The sequence below is a fragment of the Buteo buteo genome, chromosome 9, assembly GCF_964188355.1.
Source record: "Buteo buteo chromosome 9, bButBut1.hap1.1, whole genome shotgun sequence".
NCBI classification, from domain to species: domain Eukaryota; kingdom Metazoa; phylum Chordata; class Aves; order Accipitriformes; family Accipitridae; genus Buteo; species Buteo buteo.
In genome coordinates, this window is record NC_134179.1 from 25,445,919 (window position 1) to 25,459,698 (window position 13,780).

The 13,780-nt window shown below is 41.0% G+C and overlaps 1 protein-coding gene across 4 annotated transcripts in view; it reads right to left on the bottom strand.

Annotated features, from left to right (window-relative positions):
• MAP7 (microtubule associated protein 7) overlaps positions 1–13,780 on the bottom strand; it is a 125,593-nt gene that overhangs the window by 5,878 nt on the left and 105,935 nt on the right. For all 4 annotated transcript variants that reach the window (XM_075035793.1, XM_075035795.1, XM_075035796.1 and 1 more), the window contains 7 exons: positions 13,494–13,774; positions 9,665–9,848; positions 7,597–7,792; positions 5,949–6,050; positions 5,610–5,660; positions 5,463–5,520; positions 4,325–4,463 (listed from right to left, as the gene is read on the bottom strand). In XM_075035793.1, coding sequence (XP_074891894.1) covers positions 4,325–4,463; positions 5,463–5,520; positions 5,610–5,660; positions 5,949–6,050; positions 7,597–7,792; positions 9,665–9,848; positions 13,494–13,774 — 1,011 coding nt within the window. The remainder of the gene's footprint in view (positions 1–4,324; positions 4,464–5,462; positions 5,521–5,609; positions 5,661–5,948; positions 6,051–7,596; positions 7,793–9,664; positions 9,849–13,493; positions 13,775–13,780) is intronic.

Genomic DNA, 13,780 nt, shown 5'->3' on the forward strand with positions numbered 1-13,780 from the left:
AGACAGCAGCACTGAAGTCAGCCAGCAATGAGGAGCTAGAGGCCTACAGATGAAGAGCTGGAGGCCTAAAAATGAGGAGCTGGAGGTCTAAAAAAGGAAAGGTAGTGCTGTCCTGGTTTCAGCTGGGACAGAGTTAATTGTCTTCCTAGTAGCTGGTACAGTGCTATGTTTTGAGTTCAGTATGAGAAGAATGTTGATAACACACTGATGTTTTCAGTTGTTGCTAAGTAATGTTTAGTCTAAAGTCAAGGATTTTTCAGCTTCTGATGCCCAGCCAGCAAGAAGGACAGCTGACCCAAACTGGCCAACGGGGTATTCCATACCAGGGGACGTCCCATTTAGTATAGGAACTGGGGGGAGGGGGTGCGGGGGGAATCGCTGCTCGGGGACTAACTGGCCTGTGGTGAGCAACTGCATTGTGCATCATTTGTATATTCCAGTCATTTTATTATTACTGTTGTTATTAGTGTTATCATTATCATTAGTAGTTTCTTCTTTTCTGTTCTATTAAACTGTTCTTATGTCAACCCACAAGTTTTACTTCTTTTCCTGATTTTCTCCCCCATCCCACTGGGTGGGGGGAGTGAGTGAGCTGCTGCATGGTGCTTAGTTGCTGGCTGGGGTTAAACCACGACATGCTACAGCAAATTTCAAGTGGGCTATCCCACAGACTGAGCAATGAACACTGTGTAAGAATTTGAACCCAGTAACATTCTTTTCCAGGACAAGATATTGAGGCAATCACCGTGTCTCTGTATTTCTAAAGACTGGTTATTTAATCTACCCAGACCCAGCTCCCTTTATACAGGACAGAGACACACAGATGAGGTGAACTGCTCCCACTGAGGCCCACTGCAAGCATTTATAGAAAGCAGCACAGAAAAAAAATGGAATTACAGGATAAGAATAAGTATCATAAGGAAATACTTACAACATAAACCACTGCACTGAAATAACTTTCTGAGAGGTAGCAGACAGGATCTAATTTAGGCAAAGAATTAGAAAGTGGAAAACAAACAAAAATCTGCAAGTGGGAGATGGATTAGGCAGATGTACTGGTTATCCACCTCCAATTTCTATCATTGTGCCTCTTCCAGGGCTCTACTGCTCAGTAAAGGAAGAAAAAATTAGAATCTTGAAAAAAACATGTTGGAATCTTTTATAATTTACAAAAAATTTGAAAATACTTCAACATTATATCTTATTTTCAAATGACTGTTTAAAATTCATTTTTCCATTTTTGGGGAAAAAACCCAAACCAAAACCCAGAATCTAGCCAGAAGTTAACATGCCATTAATAATATTGTAGTATCTGTGAACTACCAGTTTTCTTGGTAATTCTAGATACTTTACTATCTAACTGGAAAAATTTCCATGGTATGCTCCATTTTAAAAAAATATTTAGTGTTGCCCTTTCTATTGTACTACACCTGGATGAGAAATGTCTTCATTTAAGTTCAATTGTGAGTCTTCTCACCACAGACTTACAGGTCAGATAAGGTCACTGCCTGCCCCACCCCCCAATAATAATTCACTGTTCTTCATTAACATTCGAGCATTAAGTTGCTTAACCAAATTTACTTGTGGAAAGACACTTGGGGCAAGCATAGGTGGCAAAATAGAACCCTTGCAGCACCACTTAAAACTACATACCACAAAAATCATGTTCATGTTCAGACACGTCATTTTAACTCGGACAACTATGTAAAAATAAATTGTTTCTATGAACTGAGAATTCACGTAAGATCTGTTTGAAAGAACTTGAGTGCTGACATGGTAAACCAGCTCAATTCCCAAGCAAATATATCTGGGGGTTTTCTTCATGATGCAAAGTGAAGAAGCTTTAAGCCTAAGGAAAATTGATTAATGTTCATTTGCTTAAACACACAGGAATAAGCATACCAATAAAAATTTTGAGAAACTATTAGGTGAGGTAGGTGATGGCACCAATCTATCACCTGCAATAAACGTTTATTAATAAAATTAAGACTTGTTGACAACAGATATACAGCAGATAATGCAGCAGATCACAGCATTTTCATTAGGGTTTATGAAGATCAATTGTCTTGAAAAGCTAATGAAGTTCCAGTACAAGATCTGCACTGCTGATCAAAAGCAGCAACAGAGGATGGTGAAGTATTGAAATCAATTGCCTTCACTCTGCCAGAATTCTTTTAATTTTTCTCAGTTGCGCTGTACTCATGACCATGGAAGCAAGCATGCTATTTCCAACTGAATCCCAGCCACAGAGCTGACACAGGGTGGACGGCATGATGGTGAGGAATAGGGATGAAGGTTCAGCACAGTAAGCAGTCAGGCAACTTCCTATTACGCCTCAGAGTTTCACACAAACCTGTAGTAGCTTTCCAAGTCAGCCTCCTTCAACACTACTGGTGCAAGGGACAGAGCACCTGCATTGTCTGGGGAGTGACCTCAGCTACAGGTATTCTGACCCCAAATACAGCCGTTCTGGGTTTGGTCACTGAACACCGACTGCCAGTTCTGTTCAAAGACACGCGCACATTCGGGCTAGACCCCAGTGCTGTACAAAATAGACCCACCAACACTTAAACTTCTGTCCTAGACCCAGTGAAACTTCCCACACTTCCTACACTGTAGAAGGAGAATGAGACTGGCTGTTGCTCTAGGCCTGAAGAAGACTCCTCTCCTTCACTCTCTTCTCTTGCCCATACAAGCACATGCCACAAGTCCGCCAGGCAAAGCCTTTTGAAGTTCTGGTCAGAAATCTGAGCTATCTTGCCCTTAAAACACACTCAAGTCTTTTCCAGACAAAAGCCAAATCTTTCTTGGGGCTGGAGTGAGGTGCTCACACAAGAGACCATCTCTACCCTGTTACCCTCTTGCTCTTGTGTGTGCTATACTATCAGGTGTATCCAGATGCCAGACAACCACAGCACATGAGATGCAGTAGCAGCGGTGTTGGCACCTGTGGCTTCTACCACGTGATAAAAATCTGTGCTGCTATCTATTCCTTACAACAGTTTTTCAGGCTGCCTGGGCTAAGCTTACACCAGAATGCTACCAAGCGCTTCAGCCTTTGCCCTCCCAGTGAGTAGGGATGTACCTCTGAAGTAGAAGGTCCCTCCACATCCCAACCTGGCATACCAGTTTCCCCTTCCACAGCCTTATACACACTTCCTGCTTTTGTTGCTATTCTTCACTCTCATTTATTCATTCTTCACCTCAGCTGTTCGGAGGTTCCTTCCACATGGATTATAATGCTACAGGACAGCATTCATTAGCATGGCACATTTTATATTACAAACATCAAGGTGCATATAAGGCTGGGAGTGATTAACATTTAATAGCTGCCCGAGACAATTATGAGGCAGCTCTGTGCAGCTCATCCAATGCAGTTCAGTGCTCAGTGTCACTGACAGAACTTCTCTCAGCAGGAGCATCCTTGTCAGCATGACAGCAGGCTAAGATCCCCCAGGCATATGGAAGGACCAAGAGAGGGCAAATTCCTCCTTCAATTAGTGCCAATCACTCCCTGAAGCATACCGCCCATTACAGGCTGCGTGATGGCTTCCCACATCCAAGTTTTTCCATGCATATTCTGGCACTACCTGCATAAAATATGAAAGGACTAAGGGATTATTTGGCTTTCTGCATTACTAAAATTGAAATAACTGACAGCTCATGCTTATGTAACAGATTTCACTCAGCTCAATACTGAGGTTTCAAGCATTTCAGTGATTTCTCAAAGTCTGAGTAAGACTTGCTTCATGGCTACAGAGAACTCCCAATGTTAAATATCTGCCTCCCCAAACTCTCCTTACAGATGACAAAGGGTTTTTTTTAAAACGCAAAGCCAAAATGAGTAGTTTTGTATCTCACATTAGGGACTTTTGCTTAGTAAGCAAAACTTGCTAATACTTCAAGCAGTTCAGAAACCAAAACATCTAGGCTGAAAGCACTGTGTTCATTATTCCAATCACAAAACTAGCACTGCGTATCCAGAGTGGTTTTTATGAAGCTTAATTCATGAAAAGGAACAGAAAAAATTGGCCCTTTCCATTAAGTTTCAATTTATTGCTGGCAAACAACACATTGTTCCAAACACTGCAAAGAATGTGCTGTATTTTTACAAAATTCTTCCCTATCAGTTGGCAAAAATGGGCTACTGCTAAGTGAAAGATGAAAAAGTTATTTTCTGAACACAGGAAAACATAAACAGAACACAAGGCGGATTGAACAGCTGTCTCTTACTTAGGTTATGAACACATGGATCTGAAAATAATTTATTACTCTAGTAACCCTCATCCTCTAAACACCCTCCAATACTTAGCAGTGTTCTTACCTGTCCATATTTACTGGGGGTTGATGTGAAACAATCACGCGCGAGCAGGTGATGGGTTTCCCATTGTGCGGAGATTGCATTGCATGCTGAAGCTGAGGTCCTCCTGCAGGTTCCAAGGGAGATGCAGGACTGGTTATGACTAGAGAGAGAAAACAGGTTTTCATAAAACCAAAAAACATCACCTACCTGCAGATTAGGATGAAACATTTTCTACAAAAGACAGCACAGCCAAGGCAAGCTACAGTTTTAAAAAATGGAGTTCCCAACACCCCTCCTTTCCCCACCCCACCTCCTTTGTCAAGTTTTTGGGCACACAAGCCTTGTTTCAGGTCCAAAGTAAATGCCACAGATTTCAAAGCTATAGCTTTACGGACAAGAATAAACGCTTTACAATGATATACACAATTCCAACACATAAGCCAGTGGTCAAAATAGGCTGATATCTGACAGAATATTATGCTGGCACTTTTCAAGCAGCAATAGAAAATGGAATAGGAGAACACTGGGATATCATCAGTTCCATACACTGGTATTTCTTGGTTCCTGTTTTGATTTCTGACTGTAACCCAAAAGGAAATCAAGAGGAAAAAATCTCCATGGGATGGATACTTCTTTCAACAAGTACCAAACCCTACTATACAATGCTGTAGAGAGCAACATAAAATTAGAGTATCCTTTTGTCTCATCCAAAAACAATATGATAGATGTTACTGGCCTGCTTCAGGATGTTCTTTTAAAGTACAACTACAGCCTTCTGCATTGTGTCTGCAGTCACACTAATTCACAGAGCTCAGTAAAAGGAAGCAATTGCACCCCACCCATACTAGCATCTGTTATGATAATCACAAGGACAATTTAGTATTTGTTTCTTTTCACTGTATAAATAATTAAACTTGGTAAGCAACTCCCTCTCATTGAACACCAATGTGACTAAGTTGCTAAACCAGCTAACTCATTTAGTAATGGCTAGCTAACTACCTATATGGAAACACTAAATAATGTTTGCTAAGACTTCAGTTATACTCCTCTCATAGTTTTCTTTACTGCAATTACTGTACCAAGTTTCAGAATTTTATCTCATTGTGCTTAGCAGGCATTTATTCACCTGTTTTGCTCAGGGCATAGTTAAACACCATACCTGCTTCTCCAGTAATATTTGCCTTTGATATATGTCCATTTTGCTGGTCATTGGGTTTCTACAAAGGAAGCACAGTTTTGTAAATTAAAAATGTCACTGAAGAAGTGAAGCATGCCCAATATTTACATATTAAGTAGCAGCACTGACCTTATCTACCGCTTCTACACGCCTAGTTCTCTTCATGATCTCCTCAAGCCTCTACAATGAAATGTAAAGGGGTTAAATAATGTTTGCTGGCATTAATTTAAAAATATCTCTCCCAAACCACAACTGCTTGTCATTTATCAGTTGCATCTGTTTACTGTAAAAAGATAAATTATTTATTACTGTTGGCAATATTCCTTTCACTTTCACGTCAGGCTACACAGATGAGGACCACAGCTTTTCTGAGGGCACATTTATATCATAGATAACTTTCTACAGCTGAGGTGGAAGCAAACTGCTAAGGCAAAATAAATTACTGTTTCTCTGCATGTACTGAGTTACCTTCTTCCTTTCCAAGCGCTCTTGCTCTTCTCTTTGGAAATGCTTTTCACGTTCTAATCGAATCCGCTCTGCCTCTTCCCGTAGGCGAGCTTCCTCTTCTTTCTGCGTTGATGGTAAAAGAAAAAGAAGTGAGAAATAATTTACTGTTTAAGGACAGATTTACACCGATATCTCCTTAACTATGCATATCTACAACACCCTGAAAAGACACTTTTGGGGTTTACAAGTCACCAACAATATTTTCAGAACGAATTGCACATTTCTTGATTAATGTCCATGTTTTGCATAGCATTAAGAGATGCATAATGGAACAACAGACATCATATTTGGTTCTGTGCGTCTTCTGGGGCATGTGCATTAAAGCACACCAGATGACAAATAAGGAATACATTTCCTAACCTTCAGCATTAAAAGAGCAGCCAGGAAAGTACTAAATAGATTCATGTTTTGAGTGGTGGATGTTTTTGAGAGTCAAACAAAAGCAGCAGAACGTTTTATTTGGCCAACAGAGTCATCACTTAATGAGACCAAGGACAAACAGCCACAGGTACATTTGTACAAGCTTTCCATTCCTGTTCTTTTAATTAAATGTAAGATTTGTCTGGAATATACTGTAGAAAGCCCTTGCTCCCCAACAGAGACAGTGTTGTATGACGGAACTGCTACAAGTTCATTTGTTACAGCTGTAACATCCAAAAAAAACTTGGCCATGTGCTATCTCTGAGCGCTAAACTGGGGATGTACCTCAGTTTAACATTTCAAAGAAAGCAGCATACATCTTCTGAAAAAGAAAATTGCCATTTCTAAGCTGTATTCACTAATACAATTCTTGAAACATTTATTTCGGAAGCATACATTTAATTATATACCAGAAGAAAAAAACCTAACATCTATAAGGCGGATTGAAGTGCTGAATTTTGGGGGCAAGAAAGAGCATGCAAAAAGTAAGAGCACATGTGAGAAGAGAAGAATCCTATCCAGAATGCTTACCACAGCCTCTCCTGAAGTTGGTAAACCAACATTATGCCCATCAAAAATGACAGCACTTGAAAAATTGTATTTTGATTTATTTACTGTTATGTCTTTTGAGTAGCTGCTCTGATTTCAGGAGGACTGCACCAGGTAAACATTCTCCTTGGCTTGATTAAAGTGATCAAAACCTACCCCTTCCCATTAGCCCCCCACAAAAGTAATATTGGGCATAGGATTAGAACTCAGCAGTGTTGTCTCCAACACTCTAAATAGTTATTTTGGCATCTAGACTTTCTATAACTGTGACGACAAAGAGCTCTCTGGTATAATACCATTCATTAAAACCCCCCAATACAACTCTTATTGATTTTTTCATCTTGATTTATCAGGAACAGGAAAAGATTTGTTCTAAATAAATAAATTCTACAGGGAAAAAACCAAAACAAAACTCAACTCCCTACCACATGTTTTTGTCAAGAAGATATATCCTTACTCTTTGAACCACTCTATGGTATGAACTCTGCCCCAACCATATTCACTTTATAGATAGCACTTAAATTTTAGATATCACTTAAATTTTAGATATCCCTCTAATCTTGGTGCTGCATAAGAGATGTTGCTTCATCCACTTCACTGCCAACTCAACTGGCACAGAAATTCCAGGAGGGGAGCATACTTGTTTCTGAATGCGCTCCAGCTCTTCTTTCTCTTTCTGTTCTCTCTCTTCTGCCTGTCGGCGCAGCCGTTCTTCCTTTTCCCGCTCCTCCTCTGCTTCCTTTCGTTTTTTTTCTGCTTCCTGTCTGCGAGCTTCTTCCTCTTCTCGGCGAGCTCTTTCTTCAGCTATCCTCTGTGACAGCTCCTCCTTCTTTTGCCTGCAATCATGAAACAAGCATAAGAAAAATAAGTAAAAAAAAAAAAGGAGGGGAAAAACCCAAACCACCAGATTCCTGACCCAAAACACCAGCACTGCAGAACAGCTGGATAATGGTTGCACTGCTGTCTCATTCAGAAGTTGCCTGTTCTGCTTCCAGCAGGGGCCAAAGGTGAAGCTCTGTGGAACATAAAAATCTTTGCAAGGTAATACCAGTAATTCTCCAGCATATGCCTGGCTTTCACTGATCTATGACTTGTGTACTTTCTGAATCAGAAACAGTATCATTGACTTTAATACATCTTGCAAAACACTTCTTTCTGTAATTTAATTTAATCATTTTTGGCACCCATCTTATCTTGTGGCAATGACTCCCGAATTTAAAAAAAGTATCTAATTCTGCTGATCTTTGAATGTTACCTCCTAACCTCACTTAATACCCCCTCATCCTTGTATTATGGGAGTGAATAACTTTTCCCCTTCACCTTCGATGTTACCCAAATTATTTAGGACTTTGTAGCTTATCATATCCCCACTCAGAAGTAGAGGGCAGATGGTCTTCCCAGCTGAAGAATCGTCACCCGTTTAGTAGATTTTCATATGGGAGCTGTTCTATACTTGTGATCATCCTTGATGTCTGTCTGCACTTATTTTCCTAGTTTTACTGATTTTACTGTCTCAAAAACGTAAAACTCAACATTCAAGACATGGATTCACCTTGGATAGTTCAGAATGACATTTTCATTTTGTTCTCCTTTTCTAGTAACTCAAAACAGTTCATTTATTTCATTGACCATGACTCACCTGATACTTTCATATACTCAACTCCAAACAAGATCTCCTCCCTCAGAAATAATTAGCACAGAGACCACCACCACCACATGAGTTAAGTTAGGGTTATTTCCTTATACGCATTCCTTCATGCTTAGCAGTATTGAAATTCAGCTTCCATTTTTTATCTCAGCAATATAAGATGTGTCTGAAACTCTTCACAACTGCTTTATCTCACTGAATACCAGCATTATCTCACTGGCCACAACGCCTTTCAAGTTCATTTATGAAGGCACTGCAGAGACTGAAAACTCCTTTCACTGTGAAAGCTGATTATTCTTTACCTTTTGTTTTCAATCTTTCAGTCTTAGTATTTATTCACCATATTACTTTTATGCCACAGCGGCTTCTTTTCTTTACAACCCTTTTTGAGAGGCACCATGTCGTGAGCCTTTTAGAAAGCCAGGCTATTTTAACTGGCTCTGCCTTGTTCCTATGTTCAGCAATGTTGTTAAAGAACTCCAACAAATTCCAGAGGCATGGCATCCCTCTAAAAAGGCGCTCAACTTGTGTTACAGTCACAGTCATAAGTATCCAGATGGGCTACTCATTCGCTAGTAGGAAAATGAGACACAACATCAATTACCTTCCAAAACTGTTGAGAATCTTGATTTTAAATGAAAAAACAAAGAGTTTTGTCACAGCTGTTGGACACCTAAACACCACCCATGGTAGAGATCTTGCAATTCAAAGTAAGACATTGTGCCAGTCACAAAGTTGAAAGCTGTGCAGTTCTCTAGCTGGAATAAACAAGTATAGCTTTGTAAATCTCTGAGGAAACAATGAACCACTACACCAAGGATCTGTTCTCTCCTCCTGTCCTATTTTAAAGCATTATTTGGGATAAGTTTTAACCTTACAGATCTGCTTAGGTAGATATTGCACCTACGAAAAACCCCAACAGGAAAATTTGTTTTTCAGGGAGGAACTCGTGCCTCCTGCACCTCAGTACTGTGCTTCATATATCACAATATCACAACAGAATATACACAAGAAGCTGCTAGGAGGCTATATCTTCTCCACTGCAGAGGTCTAGAATCACCTTTCAAGCTCTTCTTTCTCCCTCCTTTCTTGCTCCTCCCGTTCCCGCTGCTCACGGGCAAGGCGCCTCTTCTCAGTCAGCAGCCTTGTTGCTTCTTCAGGGTCAGTCGTACCCGCAGAGGTCTTTGTGGGGGCTGGGGGTGGAGAAAGAGCTGGCGGAGCAGTAGGTAGGGATGGGCTGGCTGCTGAAACAGATGGGAAGGAAAACTAGTTTGTACAGACACAGTAAGCCAAGATGGCACTCTCTTGAAAGGAACAGAAACTAGTTTCAAATACTCTGGAAAATATTTTCAAGCTTACGTAGTTTTAGAAATGATTCAGAGGAAGAAGAAATTTCTAGATGCTAGGGGTTCATATTCCTTAAGGGAAGCTTTGTTTTTACAGGATATGTGAAAGCAGCTGCAGTTGAAAGGTTAAGCCAAGTTTTCTGTCAGAAGAATAAATAGTGACAGGTGCTCAACAGGAGTTATGCTGACTCAGCAAGTCCCTACCATCACATTTCTTAAGTTTGCCCAGTGCCATTCAGAAAACAGAAATGAAACATTGTGATACTGTATTTTCTTCTATCTGATAGTCTACACCTGAAGAGCAGAGCCAGACTTTTTGGTGATAGGCCAGTCACTTCTGGAGAGTTGGTGATCTCAAACATTAACTGACTGAAGTGATCTGCAATAAGGGTAGGACACAAACTATCATCAAGTTTGCAGTTACTCCAAACCTGAGGCAACTCGTGGGACCAGAACGCAGCTTCTGAACAAGCTTTGCCACTATTGGTGAACTATGGCTTGTGTGCAAATCTTAATAGTGTCTTCATATAAATTCTTTATCCAGGACCAGCTTTGGCCACCTGGTAGGGAAGGTGTTACAGGTTTTTCTCGAGTAAAACACTAGTTCACATTTCTGTAAGTTTGCCTGGCATTCTCTAGCATAGGTACAGAGCACCTCAACTGTGCTTTTCCTCTAGAGGCCAGGGACCATGACCAACACACAAGCTAACTGAAGGAAGAAGCATTCCCAGGGCAATCACATCCAGTAACGCAGACAAACATGGGTAGGGAAGACTTTGAACTGTCAGTGGAATCAGATTCTGATCCTGGGAAGACACATGTAAAATAAGTCATCAGAAACAGACAGGAGATGATTTTAAATCTACATTTCTAACCACCCTTTGGGATGTTACAGCATTTTCCTCACCTCATTAACAACTTCCAAGAGGGGTTTCCTTCCCAATTCCCCCCTCCTACACCTCGTCATGTATACAAACACAAAATCAGCTGCTTTCTTTGTGCTGAATGCTCACATCTGCTGACACCTCTGCTCTTTTCTTCTGTCAAGTAAAAACTACGCAAGCGTTTCTATAACTGCCTCAGGGCTTTCACCTTGAATTCAAGTAATACACGTACACCAGTAATTTAAAGAGTGCCAGGGCCTGTTCTCTAGTCCTGAGGTGAGCTGGCACAGTTTAGCCTCAGCCAGAGCACTATTCTCTCACGTTACAAAAACAGGTATTCAGTCCACCCCTAGGAAACAGTCCAGGCCTGGGCTAACCTCCAAGATGTAGCTGTGAACTCAGAAAATTCTGGGATGATCAAATATAAAAGCTAAGTAATTTGATCACTTTAAAGCTTGGGAGCCCTTTAGAGCTATGCTCTTAGTAGCCTTGGGGACAGAAGGTTTGAAAATGTGGGGCTGCAATTACAACCTAGACCAGAAACATAACCAAAAGCCTTTGTAATAGTTAAACTGTATAAATGACAGAGCTCCTGCACCTCAGCCCTTTTTAATTTACTAACATGGACCAAGGCAGGGCTGTCACTCCTGAAGAGAGCACAGCTTTGTGCTGCTTGGGGCTCACTTCTTGCCTCAGGTGCTGAAGCTGGCAGCATAACAAGTAGCCTGTTTGATGCGCACCTGCCCTGCTGTCAGAAAAGATGACAACAGCTTGCACAGGCACACCCAAAATACCTTTAAAGTATTACTAAAGTCATGTGAGTTTTGTCTCCAAAAGCTCAAACAGTTCCATCAGTGACCATTACCTGTTGACCTCCTGGCTCCTGTGACTACAGAGCTAGCAGGTAGCTAAGCCAGACAGGTTAAAGGCCAGTGCAGTTAACTGGCAGAAATCGGCTATGTTCGCCTGCAACACAGACCTGAGAGAATCAGCAATGTCCCTCTAGCCCCAAATGCTGCACTTGCCCCTCTCTAGATTCTTGCATTCAACCAGTGGCCAGATTTTGGCCACTGGGCTTCCATCTGCAGTACAAAGCCTGTCCTCTAACCTCATATGTAAAATGCTTAGCCTAAGGTCTCAATCTTTGGTCCCAACTACCACTTCCTCTGGCTTTGGCAAAAGACATCCAATTTGAAGTGCTGTTCAGCACTTGGACTATAGTATCCTTCTCTTTGGCCCTTCTCCACTACTTGTTTCTTTGCTGTGAATACAAACTACTTCACTTTTGAATATCTTTATCACACATAACCTGTTTTGATACTAAGTGACCTTGTCACATACTCAATATTGACTGACTCTGCAAAGAAGTCAAGCCTCTCTTCCTCCTGAGCTAAACAGCCAAACAAGCCTGACGATGTTTCCCTGGTCTGCACCTTGTACTTCTGAACTACAATTTGTAAACATTTGTAAAGTCTTCTCAGTGGTGTCCCTGAAATCCTTTTAAAAAGAAGCTTTCTCCTTAAAAGGAAGCAGGCAAAAGGTTATCAGAAGGGTAGTGAAAACCCATGCTAACATGGCAATTATCTCATATCTTCTTTACATGCCCATGGCCAACAGACGCATCCATTTACTGCTGTAAATCTCTAGCTTTTCATGGGGTTGCACCTTGTGTGGTAGGACCTGGGTATCAGACTGGAACTACTGTAACAAAACTTAATAGAACAAAAGAAATCAATTAACATCAGCTTGTCTCACAGAAGAACAACCCCCAACTACACATCTTGCAGTTAAAAGCAAGATTATTAATACTTAAAACTGTTTTCTGAAGGACAATCACAGGGGAATCTATGAATTTTAAGTTCAGAATCCTAAGCAGCCCATCCTGGTAATCCCAGTGGTCACAATGGCCATTCTATCCCATCTGCGAAACAGACAGTTTATGCCATATTTACAATAGACTAAAGCGTCTGCTAGAACAAACCTACATTTTTCATTTTCAGATTTACCTTTTGCCCTCCCTACATTTTATGATCATTATTTTATTTTGCGTGTACATCCTTTTCTGCCTTGCTGCTTTTCAGGGTTGATGTGGTTTGGTGCGAGGGTTTTTTGTTTGTTTGTTGGGTAATTTATTTATTTTTTAAATAACTCTTTTTGCCTGAAAAATTCTGCCTATTCCTTTACTCTCCTCCTTGGTTCTCCTCTGCATTCCACTTTATCCTGCTAATATCTCCCATGATGTGGTACTCTTGCAATATTATAGGTAAGATGGTAGTGTTATCAGCACAACTGTACTGAGTGTCTAGCAGAGCTGGACATTTGCACTGCTCACACTACCTTATGTGGTGGCTTACTGTACCATTAGTCTTCAGATCATTATTATTCTACTTCAACAGTTTGAAAAGAAGCTGTGAGAAGAGGGCTGTGAAGCCACACTGTGCGAGACAGGTCTGCATGTTGCTTTGACTGTTCCAGACAGGAGGGCTTCAACCTGTTTACACTTTCCTCATAACGAACATACATCTGCAAAAACATTCTTAAGAATTTAGATTAACATTTGATAGAAAACTACTGAAAGCTATGTTGTTTCAGAGAAAGGGAGGGAAGAACATAGGAGACTCTCAGACATTCCTTAACCTAAAGGAGGGTCTCTCCTTACCTTGAGTGAGATCTGCCTGGACAGCGAGCTCTTCCCGACTTGCAGATTCTCCAGTACCTACTGAAGTTCCTTTACTCTCTTCTGTCCTCTCCTCATTGGCCTTTTCAGCCTCCTTTTCTGGTCTTTTCTTCTCACTCTCTGGTTTGACCTCTTTTTTGACTGGCCGGATGTTGCCAGGAGAAGGAGGACGTGCCTGAGTAGAGGAAACTTTGGAGGAACCAGGTGGGGAAGTTATCTGCTTGGGTGTGCCAGGCAAAAAAGGCAAAGACTTTGATGCATGCCTGTGT